This window comes from Apis dorsata, unplaced genomic scaffold (genome assembly GCF_000469605.1).
Source record: "Apis dorsata unplaced genomic scaffold, Apis dorsata 1.3 scaffold_227, whole genome shotgun sequence".
In the NCBI taxonomy this organism is placed as follows: domain Eukaryota; kingdom Metazoa; phylum Arthropoda; class Insecta; order Hymenoptera; family Apidae; genus Apis; species Apis dorsata.
Window position 1 is genome coordinate 784,227 of NW_006263509.1, and position 10,630 is coordinate 794,856.

The following is a 10,630-nucleotide window of genomic DNA, read 5'->3' on the forward strand; positions in this document are numbered from 1 at the left end:
ATAGATAATTTCAATTAATTATTAAAATATGACTCGATATACAAGAGCTAAAGGTTCAAAAGCTTCAAATGAAAGAATACCCAATGAAGCTACTCCATGGCATGTAATGAAACAGCAATTAATTGAAAATTTATCTAAAAAGCAAGAATTTTCTGAAAAAACAAAATCTGTTAAAGAATTATTAGAAAATAAGCAAAATAAATTTACAACTAATGATATTGAAAGTGTTAATAATTCCTGGGCAGAATTTCCAGACAACTCTGAAAGAGAAAAAGATTTAATGATAAATAAGATCAAAAAAAACCAAAAGATACAATTAAATAAAGCAAAAATAGAAAATGATACAAAAATTAATAAACCGAATATATTATTTGATAAATTAAATAAAAAAAGAAAAAAGAATGTACAAGATATCTCAAAAATTGAAAAAAATAAAAATGATGTAACAATCAATACAAATGAATCACAAAATGAGAAAGTTATACCTTTTAAACGTCAAAAATATAATAAAGAAAAAAGTTTGAATGAAAATTTATTTAATATTGCAGAAAATAATAATGATAATTTTGCATTAAAGAATACAAACAATAACAAGAATATAAATGTAAAAATTAATCAAACAAGGTTTAATAAAAATTCTATCACTAAATCACAAAAGTATAAAGATATTCCAAATAAATTTGGTATGAAAAAATTTGATAATCAAAAAAAGAAAAAAAAACCACCAAAAATTCGAGATGATAAAGAACACAAAAGAAGAAAACCAGATTTAGGATCTTCAAAAATAATCATCAATGGTATAGAAATAGAAATTGTAAAATTTAATGGATTTCCAATAAAAAAAGAAGATGCAGATAGATTAAATGATTTAAAACAGAAAATGATTATGAAAGGTAGATTGTATAAGATATATTTTTTATATTATATATTTAAAACATTTCTATATTTTATATATTTTTTTAGGCATTCCACAAAAAGAAATAGATACAACAATGAAATTAGAAAGGAGAAAAGCTGAAAAAGCATTAGCTAGAATTAAGAAATCTGTTTGTTTCCATTGTCGTAAAGCTGGACATAATTTATCTGATTGCCCTGAGCTTGGATCAGAACAAGCAGGAACAGGAATCTGTTACAAATGTGGATCAACAGAACATACACATTTTGAATGTAAAGTAACTAAGCCAACAGAATATAGATATGCAACTTGTTTTATTTGCCGTGAACAAGGGCATATTGCTAAACAATGTCCTGATAATCCTAAAGGAATCTATCCTCAGGGAGGAGCTTGTAAAATTTGTGGGGATGTTACACATTTAAAAAAAGATTGTCCAGATTTAATTAAAGAAAAGGAAGAAAATATAATTACAGTAAATACAATCACAAATGATAATGTAGAATCTTTAGAAGAAAAAAATATTATAGACAAAAAAGATGATAAAAAAACTAAAAAAATAGTGAAATTTTAATAAATTATTTTAATATAGATAAATATATGTATTTTTATATAAGAATAAATTTTTTATGTGTAATTCAATGAATTATCAATTTGCAATGTAAACATAAGATTTATTGAAAGTTATATATGTTTGACATGTATATACATACATTTTCTTCATACATACACTTTAATGTTAATTAAATCACGTCAAAAATCTGATATCAAATAAGATATAATTATTATTATAATTTATTGCCTATTTACATTCTATTCGAATTCATAACTGAATTAAAACTTTTTACATGTTAATTGTAACTTTTTACATATTTAGTTAATTTGAACATATTTAAATAATTTTTTCTAAATTAAAAATAATAAATTATTTAATAATTTTTGTGATATCAGATTTTTTCCTATGTACAGAGACAAATTATAAAGATATATTTAAATATACGAATATTATCTGTACATAGTACTTTCTTATACATACACATTTTTGTAAAATTTTTAATATTAGTTTAATTAATATTTTTATATTTGATTTGTTATACAAATGACATATAACAAGTAGAAATGTATGAATAATTTTTCTCTATTGTGGTTTTTTGAGACATCTAAGAGATGACTCAAAATTATATTTTAATTCACACAATATTAACCTCATTAAATTATAAGTCTGTACAATTTTATATACTTAAAATAAACATTGTCATTTGAAGTACGAATTTTATGAATATATAATATATATTTATATTTGTATTTCTATATTACATTTGTTCTTATACAAGTTTTATATATAATATATAAACTCTCTATATTTTATATTAATTTTCTACATAAAAGTTATACTTTTATCACCCCTAATGGCAGACAAATAATATTACTACTGCAATGATGATCATTGCATGATGAAAAATCATTCATTCGTACCAATCAAATTTTCAATTTATATATTAGATAATTGTATTCTTAATTAATTTTCATTCACTGCAATATCATTCGCTATCATAATTATTTAAATAATTCCATAAACTAAATTACATATAATAATTAAATTAAACATGACTCTATTGCAACAAGTGTAACAAGAAAAACTGATTAATTTATAATTATTTGAAAATATACGATATTAAATATCGTTATAAATCTAATAAGAAAATATACGAAACATTTACATGAAGAAACTTGTATTTTTGTTTCGAACTTTTAATATATATTTTTTTTTTTAAGCTTTTAAGCTTATGTTCAAAGTACACAAAAATAACATAACGAAAAAGGAATTTTTCAACTTTTAAAAAAAAAAAAATCTATTAATATTACAAATGAAAAACCAAAAATTATAAAGACAAAATTGTAAAAATGCAACATCATTCAGAAATAACTTGAATAATTCTTATTTTTGTGAACACAAGTTTCTTAATTATTTTTAATAATATTAACTTTTTTATCATAAATAAATTTATCATTTTTATAAATTTTTAAGATTTCGCTTTTACAAACTTTTAATGCAAAATATACGCAGGAATATTCTAGAGTGCATTACCGAAAAAATAGCAAATCATTTTTACTAATTTAAATTGATACAAATATTAAATCGATATACAATATGAAAATTTTAAGCAATATAAACTATTACATTAAACATATTTTGAGCTTATTATTCATATTGCCTATCGATCAAAAAATCGAGTATTCTCGATATTCCATAAAACATCACCATTCCCCGATATTTTATGAATACATGCATTTCTTTTAATAAAAATATATGAATATTTATAGTAATAAAAATAATTAATTAGAAATTCAAATACGAAACATGGAACATTTAATGCATAGATTTCATTTGATTCTTACTATTTTATTTTAGCCTCTTGATTTCCAAAATTAAAATCAATTTTTAAAATACATATAATTGACAAATATTTTTTTATAACTTATTCACTTGTGTTACAAGTTTTAATGTTAATTTTCAACCGTTTTTTTTAAATGATATATTGTATATTATAAAAAAAAAAATTTTAATTCTTTTTATCAAATTTTCAATAGAAACAAAAATAATTTAATGATAGATTTTTAATTAGAGATAACTTAGCATCACATTATAAAAATTAAAATCATGATTTTGAAAGTTACAAAGCTCACAGTTAATTTATATTTACAAAAAAAAATCATTTAATATGATTTATTAAAGATATAAGATAAGAAAACGGTTGAATGTATTTTTTTTAATTCCCTTTACCATTATCTTTGGTATGTAACACTTATGTTATAGCCAATTTATTAAATTAAGAAGTACCAATAACTAACATTTTCAATTTTGTAATTTCAGAATAAGTTTTCAAAATTTGAAAATTCTTAACATTATACTTTTTCTTAGAATGTACCTGCTAGGTAGCTTCAGCTTTATGTGCAGATTCTATAATTTCCTTAAGGCAGCGACCGAATTCCTCAATTATAAGTCTTTGTGATGTTTCATCATCAAACATATTACGTTCTGCTTCATCAGCTTGTGCCATTAAACATTGACATGTTATTTCTACTACTTTATCAGTTAAAAAATTAAAAGGTTGCCTACGAAATATAAATTTGTGTCAAAAATATATATATTTATATATATATATATTTTTTTTTTTAAATATACCTTGCACCCGTATTCGATGTTGCAGGAGGTCTGAAAGCCATTTCTGATAATTGTAATTTTGTCTTGTTTAGTGTAAGTTGTGCAGTTCTTACTTCAGCTGCTTCAGCTAGATCTTTTAAAGATTTTTTCTCTAGATTTGGTTCTTCTACATTACGACATCCTATACATTTACAATTAGCAGAGCATGGAATCTTAGCCTATACAGATAAAAAAAGATTTTAGTAACAATATTTAATTACTCTCAAAAATATTTATATTTAAGATTTATGATACCTCATAACATTCACAATAATTTTTTAAACATCCACTTCGTTTACAATTACAACCTTTGTTATGTCTACGTATATCATCACCAGTTTCACGACCCTTGCCAATTTTTGGACGAAAAGCATTTGGATTACGTTCCAAACACGACTTAATAGCACGTTGTCTTTCTTCTTCATTTCCAAGATTATTAGAACAATTATTACAGTTACACATATGACAAAATTCTCCATTCGCAAAACAATCGCAATATCTGCAATAAAATGTATTTACAATTTATTATCTTTATTTAATAAAATACGATTTAAAAAATGATCATTTATTGATGTCACAATGCAATATTTCTTACTCCACATAACAATCTTAAAGAATATTAGTTTTTATTATGTCATTCTGCAATCAATATAATAAAAAAAATGAATAGCAACCTGATGTTCAGTTTTTAAAAATAGAATCATAATACTAATAATAACATTATATATCTATTATTTATATTATATGTATATTACATATTTTATTATTCAATGTTATACTTACAATTTAAGACATTGTGATTTAGTACAATTACATGGTTTTCTTGGTCTAATACCATTTGGTTCAACACTGGTATATGATCTTTGAGAACTTTTACTTTCTATAACAGATCCCACAGATAAAGTTCCTGTTGAACTCTGTAAATTTTGTGAATTACTTAATAAATTGGTTGTTGTTTGCTGAGTTTTCAATTTTACATCATCCGCTGACTGCAAACACAAGTAATATTATTATATTTATATTATAAATATATAATGAATAATATAAATAATCAATTTATTTATTTAATTCATTTCAATTTTTTTAAATATTTAATATATCAAACCTGTTGTTGAATATATTGAGCTGGTAACACTACAATATTTCCTACATTTGAATTAGTTGAAAGAACTGCTTGTCCAGATGCTAATTGACTTAAAGCAGATGCCGGAATAGCAACTGCATTTTTAGATTGATTACCTACTGTTGCAGTTGCCGGAATTAATAACCTTTGACCACTTCCTGTTAATGTTGCTTTAGGCGCAACTGTTCTTAATGATTGATTACTAGTATTTAATGGAACTACCTGTTTTGTTTAAAGAAAAATTATAAATATAAATAAATCTATTATTGTTTATGATTATATATTCTATTTTTACGAACCTTAACAATTTGTTGTTGACCTCCTATTTTTTGACCAACTCCAACTGTTTGTAAAGTTGTTTGTGATTTTGTTTTACCTACAGTAACAACATTTGTAGTTCCCGATGATGGAGTACTAACTAATCTTACATATTGCACCTTAAAAAGAATTGTTTATATAAAAATTTATACAAATATTATAATATTAAAATATTATAATTTATTAATATTAATTAAAAAAATATTACTTGTCTTCCAGGCATTTGTATCTGATGTACTTGATTAGATCCAGTTACAATATTTTGATTAGCAGGTATTCTAATAACTTGTCCACTTCCAAGAACAGTTCCAGGTTTTAAAGAACTCTATAAATATATTATCTTATTAATATAAACATAATGAAAATATTAAAATTATATCATGCTTTATGAAATATATAAATCTTAGAAATGTAGACAAACCTGTCTTATAATCACTTTTTGAGGGCTTTGTTGCACAGATGATTTATTAGAAGAAGAAAATGACTGCTGATTTGAAATTGTTGAAGATTTAATTTGTGTATTTACTGTAGGAGCTGGTAATATTTTTGTAGGTGATTTTATTGTATTACTTGGAACTATAGTCATTTTAGAAGGTTGAGAACTTGATGATTGCACTAATTTATTTACAATTATTCCCTTTAACAAAAACAAAAATAAATTAATTATTTCTAATAAATCATTCTATTAAATAGTTATTAATTGGAAGAAGGTTTTTATCCTTCTTTTCCATAATAAGGAAGCAATACTTACTTTTTTTTTAATACTCACTTGTTTCTGTGGTGAAGAGGGTAAAATATGTGGGACTTTATTAGTGGAAAGTAATCCCATTTGTTGTGCTTGTGCTAATGTTATAGTTTTTGTTGGACTTGTAACATCTTGGCTTGATGCACTATTATTTAAAAATTTTATTGCTTGTGTTTGTTGGTTTTCATTTTGAGAACTTGTTATAAGAACTTGTTGACCTGATTGAGCTTGATTTCCAGTTAATATCATTTTTGTATACACCTAAAAATGAAAATAAAAAAATCTTATTAAATATTTAAAATCTTTGAAATATAGTAAAAATAATAAATATAATATCATTAACAATCTTACATTTCGATTTTGAGAAGTATTCTGTGCAGTCCGTTTTATAGCTGATTGAGCTGTTTTTACATTTTGAACATTACCTAATGTGATATTTCCTGAATGACTAGTTGCCATTACCGGTTTACTAGGTTGTGCAGATCTTAACTGAACTATATTACCATCAGCAGATTTTGCTGTTATGAGAGTCTGAGCTAATGATTGTAATTGACCATGTGATGCTGTTGATGGATGTGAAATTTTTAAAATTTGGCTAGTACCTTGACCACCAGCAGGAGACACTATCATAATAGACTGACTTTGTGTCACTTGACCAGCATTTGATTTTACCTATTAAAAAAATTAATAAGTAAAATTAAAAATATCAAGATACATAATTATTATATTTTATACCTGTACTGTGGATGCAGGAAGCCTTTGTAACGTTGGTTTTGTTTGAAACACAATATTTTGATTATTTTGATTTGCTGTTGTATAAATAATATGTTCTTCTTGAGCTTGCCCAGAAACTTCAGTCATTTCCACATCAGGTACAATAGTTTCAGTCTGAATATTACGTTCAATTATTATATGCTCTTCATCTGTTGTCATAACTTCTTCAGCATTCATACATTCTAATTCAGCCTGAATATTAGCAAATGCTTCAAAGTCATTTGATGAATATTGTTCATTATTATGCGATAAACTTAGTGCACTTAAATCTCCATCACCAAGAGTACGTGAATCAAGAGCTAATGGTTCAACCAATGCTCTAGCATTTTGCCCTTTATTTACAGACATGATTATGTCCCTATTCAAAATATTATTTATTATAGAAGCTTACATGTTATTTAAAATCTAAATACCACTTAATATCTATTAATATGTCTTTTAAAATTGATATGTACAATAACTTAAATAATATATAAATTTATAATATAACTAAAATAAAATAATTATTACTTTTATTTAAATATTATATTTATTATTATATTATATTTATATTTTATATTTATTTATATAATTATATTTTTGACTATGTAAACTTTCCTTCAAATAATTATGAATAATTATATAAACATATAATGCATCTTTTTGTAAAAGGAATAGTTTCTAAAAATAATTATTTTTCTAAAAATTTCATATATATATATATAAAACTTAGAAATTAATTACATAATTAAGTACGAAAACAAATGCGATACAAAAATTGATGAATTACATAAACATTCTAAAATAAAATTTTAAATTATAAACTTTAAACTGTTTTAGCAATATTTAATATCTTGTATTATATATACTCATTATATATATTCATTATATGTCAAAAAAACTTTATAAATATTAAAAAAGTTTTCCAGATGTCTAAGTCTTTCATTATAAACATATATTTCATGCATTCACAGGTTAGAAATTCATAGAATGTAAATCGTTTTTCTATAAAACTTCACATGTTCTTACGCACTAAAAAGAAAAAAATATCATAAATCAAAGGAAAAATATAAAACGATCTGTGAAATGACTTAAAAACGAAATGAATCTGCGAAAATTTAAAAATTCAAATATTCAAATCCTTAGGAAGTAGATGTATGATTTTTAAATCAAAAGAGCAATAGGATTATCTACAAACACATTTAACAATATAATAACAGAGTATAATTCGAATTTTTGAAAATTCGAACAATAAAATTTGAATAATGAGGAAAAATTCGAAGGATAGTCTACTTAGGAACATTAGCGCCATTTATTACTTGAACGCGCCATTTTCCGCGAACTGAATTTCTGCATGCATTTTAACAGTTTTAATATTTTCATAATAAATCGACATTAATGCATGAAGAAAAACTAAACTCTTAATATTCTAAATAGTAATAAAAAATGAATTTTTTCCAAATATTCATCTTATAATCTCACAAAATTCAACTTAACCTATAACTTATCAGTTCATATCAGGTACATACAGTGCTGGGTGGGGGCGTGCCACGAAGCTTATTTTAATTGTAAGAAATTATTCAAAAAAGTTTCTCATATGTTTTTGAAGTATTTAAATTTTATCTAAAATGTTTTCTAAGCAAATTAATTTGTTTTATAATACATACCTGGGTGTTCCTTCAATATCTCGAATTTGTTCAAAATCACGCGCCCACCATTGCTGTCCCACAGTGCACTACGCACCGCTGTGTACAAACAGACCTAAAGGTCGTTTAGTATTAAAATTTCAAAGTGAAATGAGAATGACAAGTTCACTGTTATTATAAAGTTAATTTTTTTTTTACATGTAATTCATCAAACGCGAATGTTTTATTTTATCAATCAGATATTACATCAAAACCAAGCAATATTTTCGCGCACTTTGCAAATTTCGATTTCGCCATTTTCACCCTTCCGCGGCTAAAAACACGTCAGCCCTTCAGCGCCCTCTTAGGCCAATAAAAAACCAAGTGTTCCAAAAACTTGAATATTTTGAATGCAAAATATTTTATAAAAAGTTATATATTGTTATAACTATAATATTTATTAAAAATTTTATTTCTAAAATGAAAAAAATGAAATTCTATTTTCTATCTATGCATACAATAATGTAATTATTGGTTTAATATCATAAAATGAATTCTATAATTCAAAAATATATGTAATTAGAAAAATACGAATTAATAATTTTTTAATGAAATAATTATATTAGAATTAATTCTTCATAATAAAGATATATATTGATATAAATATCAATTAGTAATATAGATTATTTTTATGTAATCAAAAGATAAAGATAATAAAGAAAAACAATTAGATAAATATTTAAATTCATTTTTTTTTCTTTATACAAATAATTTAAATTTTGAAAATTTTATACATTCTTCTATTAATAAAAAATAATTGTAAGAATTCATAAACTATAAATTTAAATATTTAATAAAATGTTTTGTTGATTTTGGTGGCTAAAATATGATGTAATTATAATAAAGAATATAATATAATATTAAATATATAATAATGTAAATTAATATTTAAAATATAATTGATATGTAAGTATAATGTAAATTAATATATAAATTAATAATTAAATTAATATAATATAATATAAATAAAAAATGTATTATTTTTTTTTAATTTTTTATTTAATTATAATATTGATATAATATTGATGATTTATGTTTAATTCAATTATTTATAAAATAACACAGATTATATCAAATTAAATATTTCATTAAATCTTTATGGAACACAAATTATTAAATCAGATTTATAAATGAATTCACATAATTGATTGTATTGTACTTAATCATAAATTATTTATATAAAGTATGTAATAACATATTAATAATGATATTATATAAAGCGCCATCTCATATTATATTGTATTTTTATGCAATTATTTAATAAATTTAATAATTTATAATTCCATATTATATAAAAAAACAACATAAAATGAAATACATCATGAATTCTACAAGAATAATTAATGTAATTATTATTATTATATGATTTATTTTTATAAAAATACAAATATATATATAGATTTTAAAATGATATAAATAAATATAAAATCTTTACTATTATTAAAAATTTGTTTTTTTTTATTATTATAACAATAAAATTTATTTACTTATTATGATATTTTTTCAATATTTTTTTCACTAGTAATTAATTTTTATAGTTCATGCACAAAATACACAGCGCAAAAGTCATTTTTGGTTATTCGTGCAGAAAAGATGGTGGTGACGGCAGCTTCTGTACGTCAACAGCTTGCAAATTTAGCATATTGCGGAGGTTCTCATAAAGATCAAGCAGAAAAGTAAGCTTATAAAGTAGAATGTAAAATATATTTTTAAAACATTTCATACAAATAGGTAATTACAGGTATCGAGCAATATTGGATTCAATACTGTTGTCATCCAGCGAAGAAGCGATGGATGCTTTGAAGATATTCATTGAAGCAAGTACGTTACTTTTTTCTTAATAGATTTTTGTTATGATATATATATATGTGTGTGTGTGTATATGTATGTGTTATATATATATATATAT

The 10,630-nt window shown here is 22.8% G+C and overlaps 3 protein-coding genes across 8 annotated transcripts in view; 2 read left to right on the plus strand and 1 right to left on the minus strand.

Moving 5' to 3' along the window:
- LOC102676374 (GATA zinc finger domain-containing protein 8-like) overlaps nt 1-2,153 on the plus strand; it is a 3,270-nt gene extending 1,117 nt beyond the window's left edge. For all 3 annotated transcript variants that reach the window (XM_006615634.2, XM_006615633.2, XM_006615635.2), the window contains exons 2-3: nt 5-893; nt 964-2,153. In XM_006615634.2, coding sequence (XP_006615697.1) covers nt 29-893; nt 964-1,466 — 1,368 coding nt within the window. In that variant the 5' untranslated portion in view covers nt 5-28 and the 3' untranslated portion in view covers nt 1,467-2,153. The remainder of the gene's footprint in view (nt 1-4; nt 894-963) is intronic.
- A 1,584-nt stretch (nt 2,154-3,737) lies between these two features.
- Nucleotides 3,738-9,017, minus strand: LOC102676047 (protein lin-54 homolog). Of its 4 annotated transcripts, XM_031510444.1 has the most exons (13): nt 8,881-9,006; nt 8,704-8,797; nt 7,019-7,415; nt 6,635-6,955; nt 6,290-6,544; nt 5,960-6,175; nt 5,747-5,863; nt 5,520-5,657; nt 5,203-5,442; nt 4,881-5,086; nt 4,353-4,596; nt 4,080-4,276; nt 3,738-4,009 (listed from the first exon to the last, which is right to left on the minus strand). In XM_031510444.1, the coding sequence occupies exons 3-13, from the start codon at nt 7,403-7,405 to the stop codon at nt 3,826-3,828; spliced, it is 2,505 nt and encodes an 834-aa protein (XP_031366304.1). In that variant the 5' UTR covers nt 7,406-7,415; nt 8,704-8,797; nt 8,881-9,006; the 3' UTR covers nt 3,738-3,825. The 4 variants fall into 4 exon arrangements, with proteins under 4 accessions (XP_031366304.1, XP_006615695.1, XP_006615693.1 ...); XM_006615632.2 differs by having other exon boundaries at nt 6,308-6,544; nt 8,704-9,017; XM_006615630.2 differs by having other exon boundaries at nt 8,704-9,017.
- A 1,013-nt stretch (nt 9,018-10,030) lies between these two features.
- LOC102678399 (COP9 signalosome complex subunit 4) overlaps nt 10,031-10,630 on the plus strand; it is a 2,993-nt gene continuing 2,393 nt past the window's right edge. Inside the window, 4 exon segments of the mRNA XM_006615649.2 lie at nt 10,031-10,066; nt 10,260-10,276; nt 10,278-10,397; nt 10,463-10,542. Of these exon segments, the coding sequence (XP_006615712.2) occupies nt 10,031-10,066; nt 10,260-10,276; nt 10,278-10,397; nt 10,463-10,542 (253 nt within the window).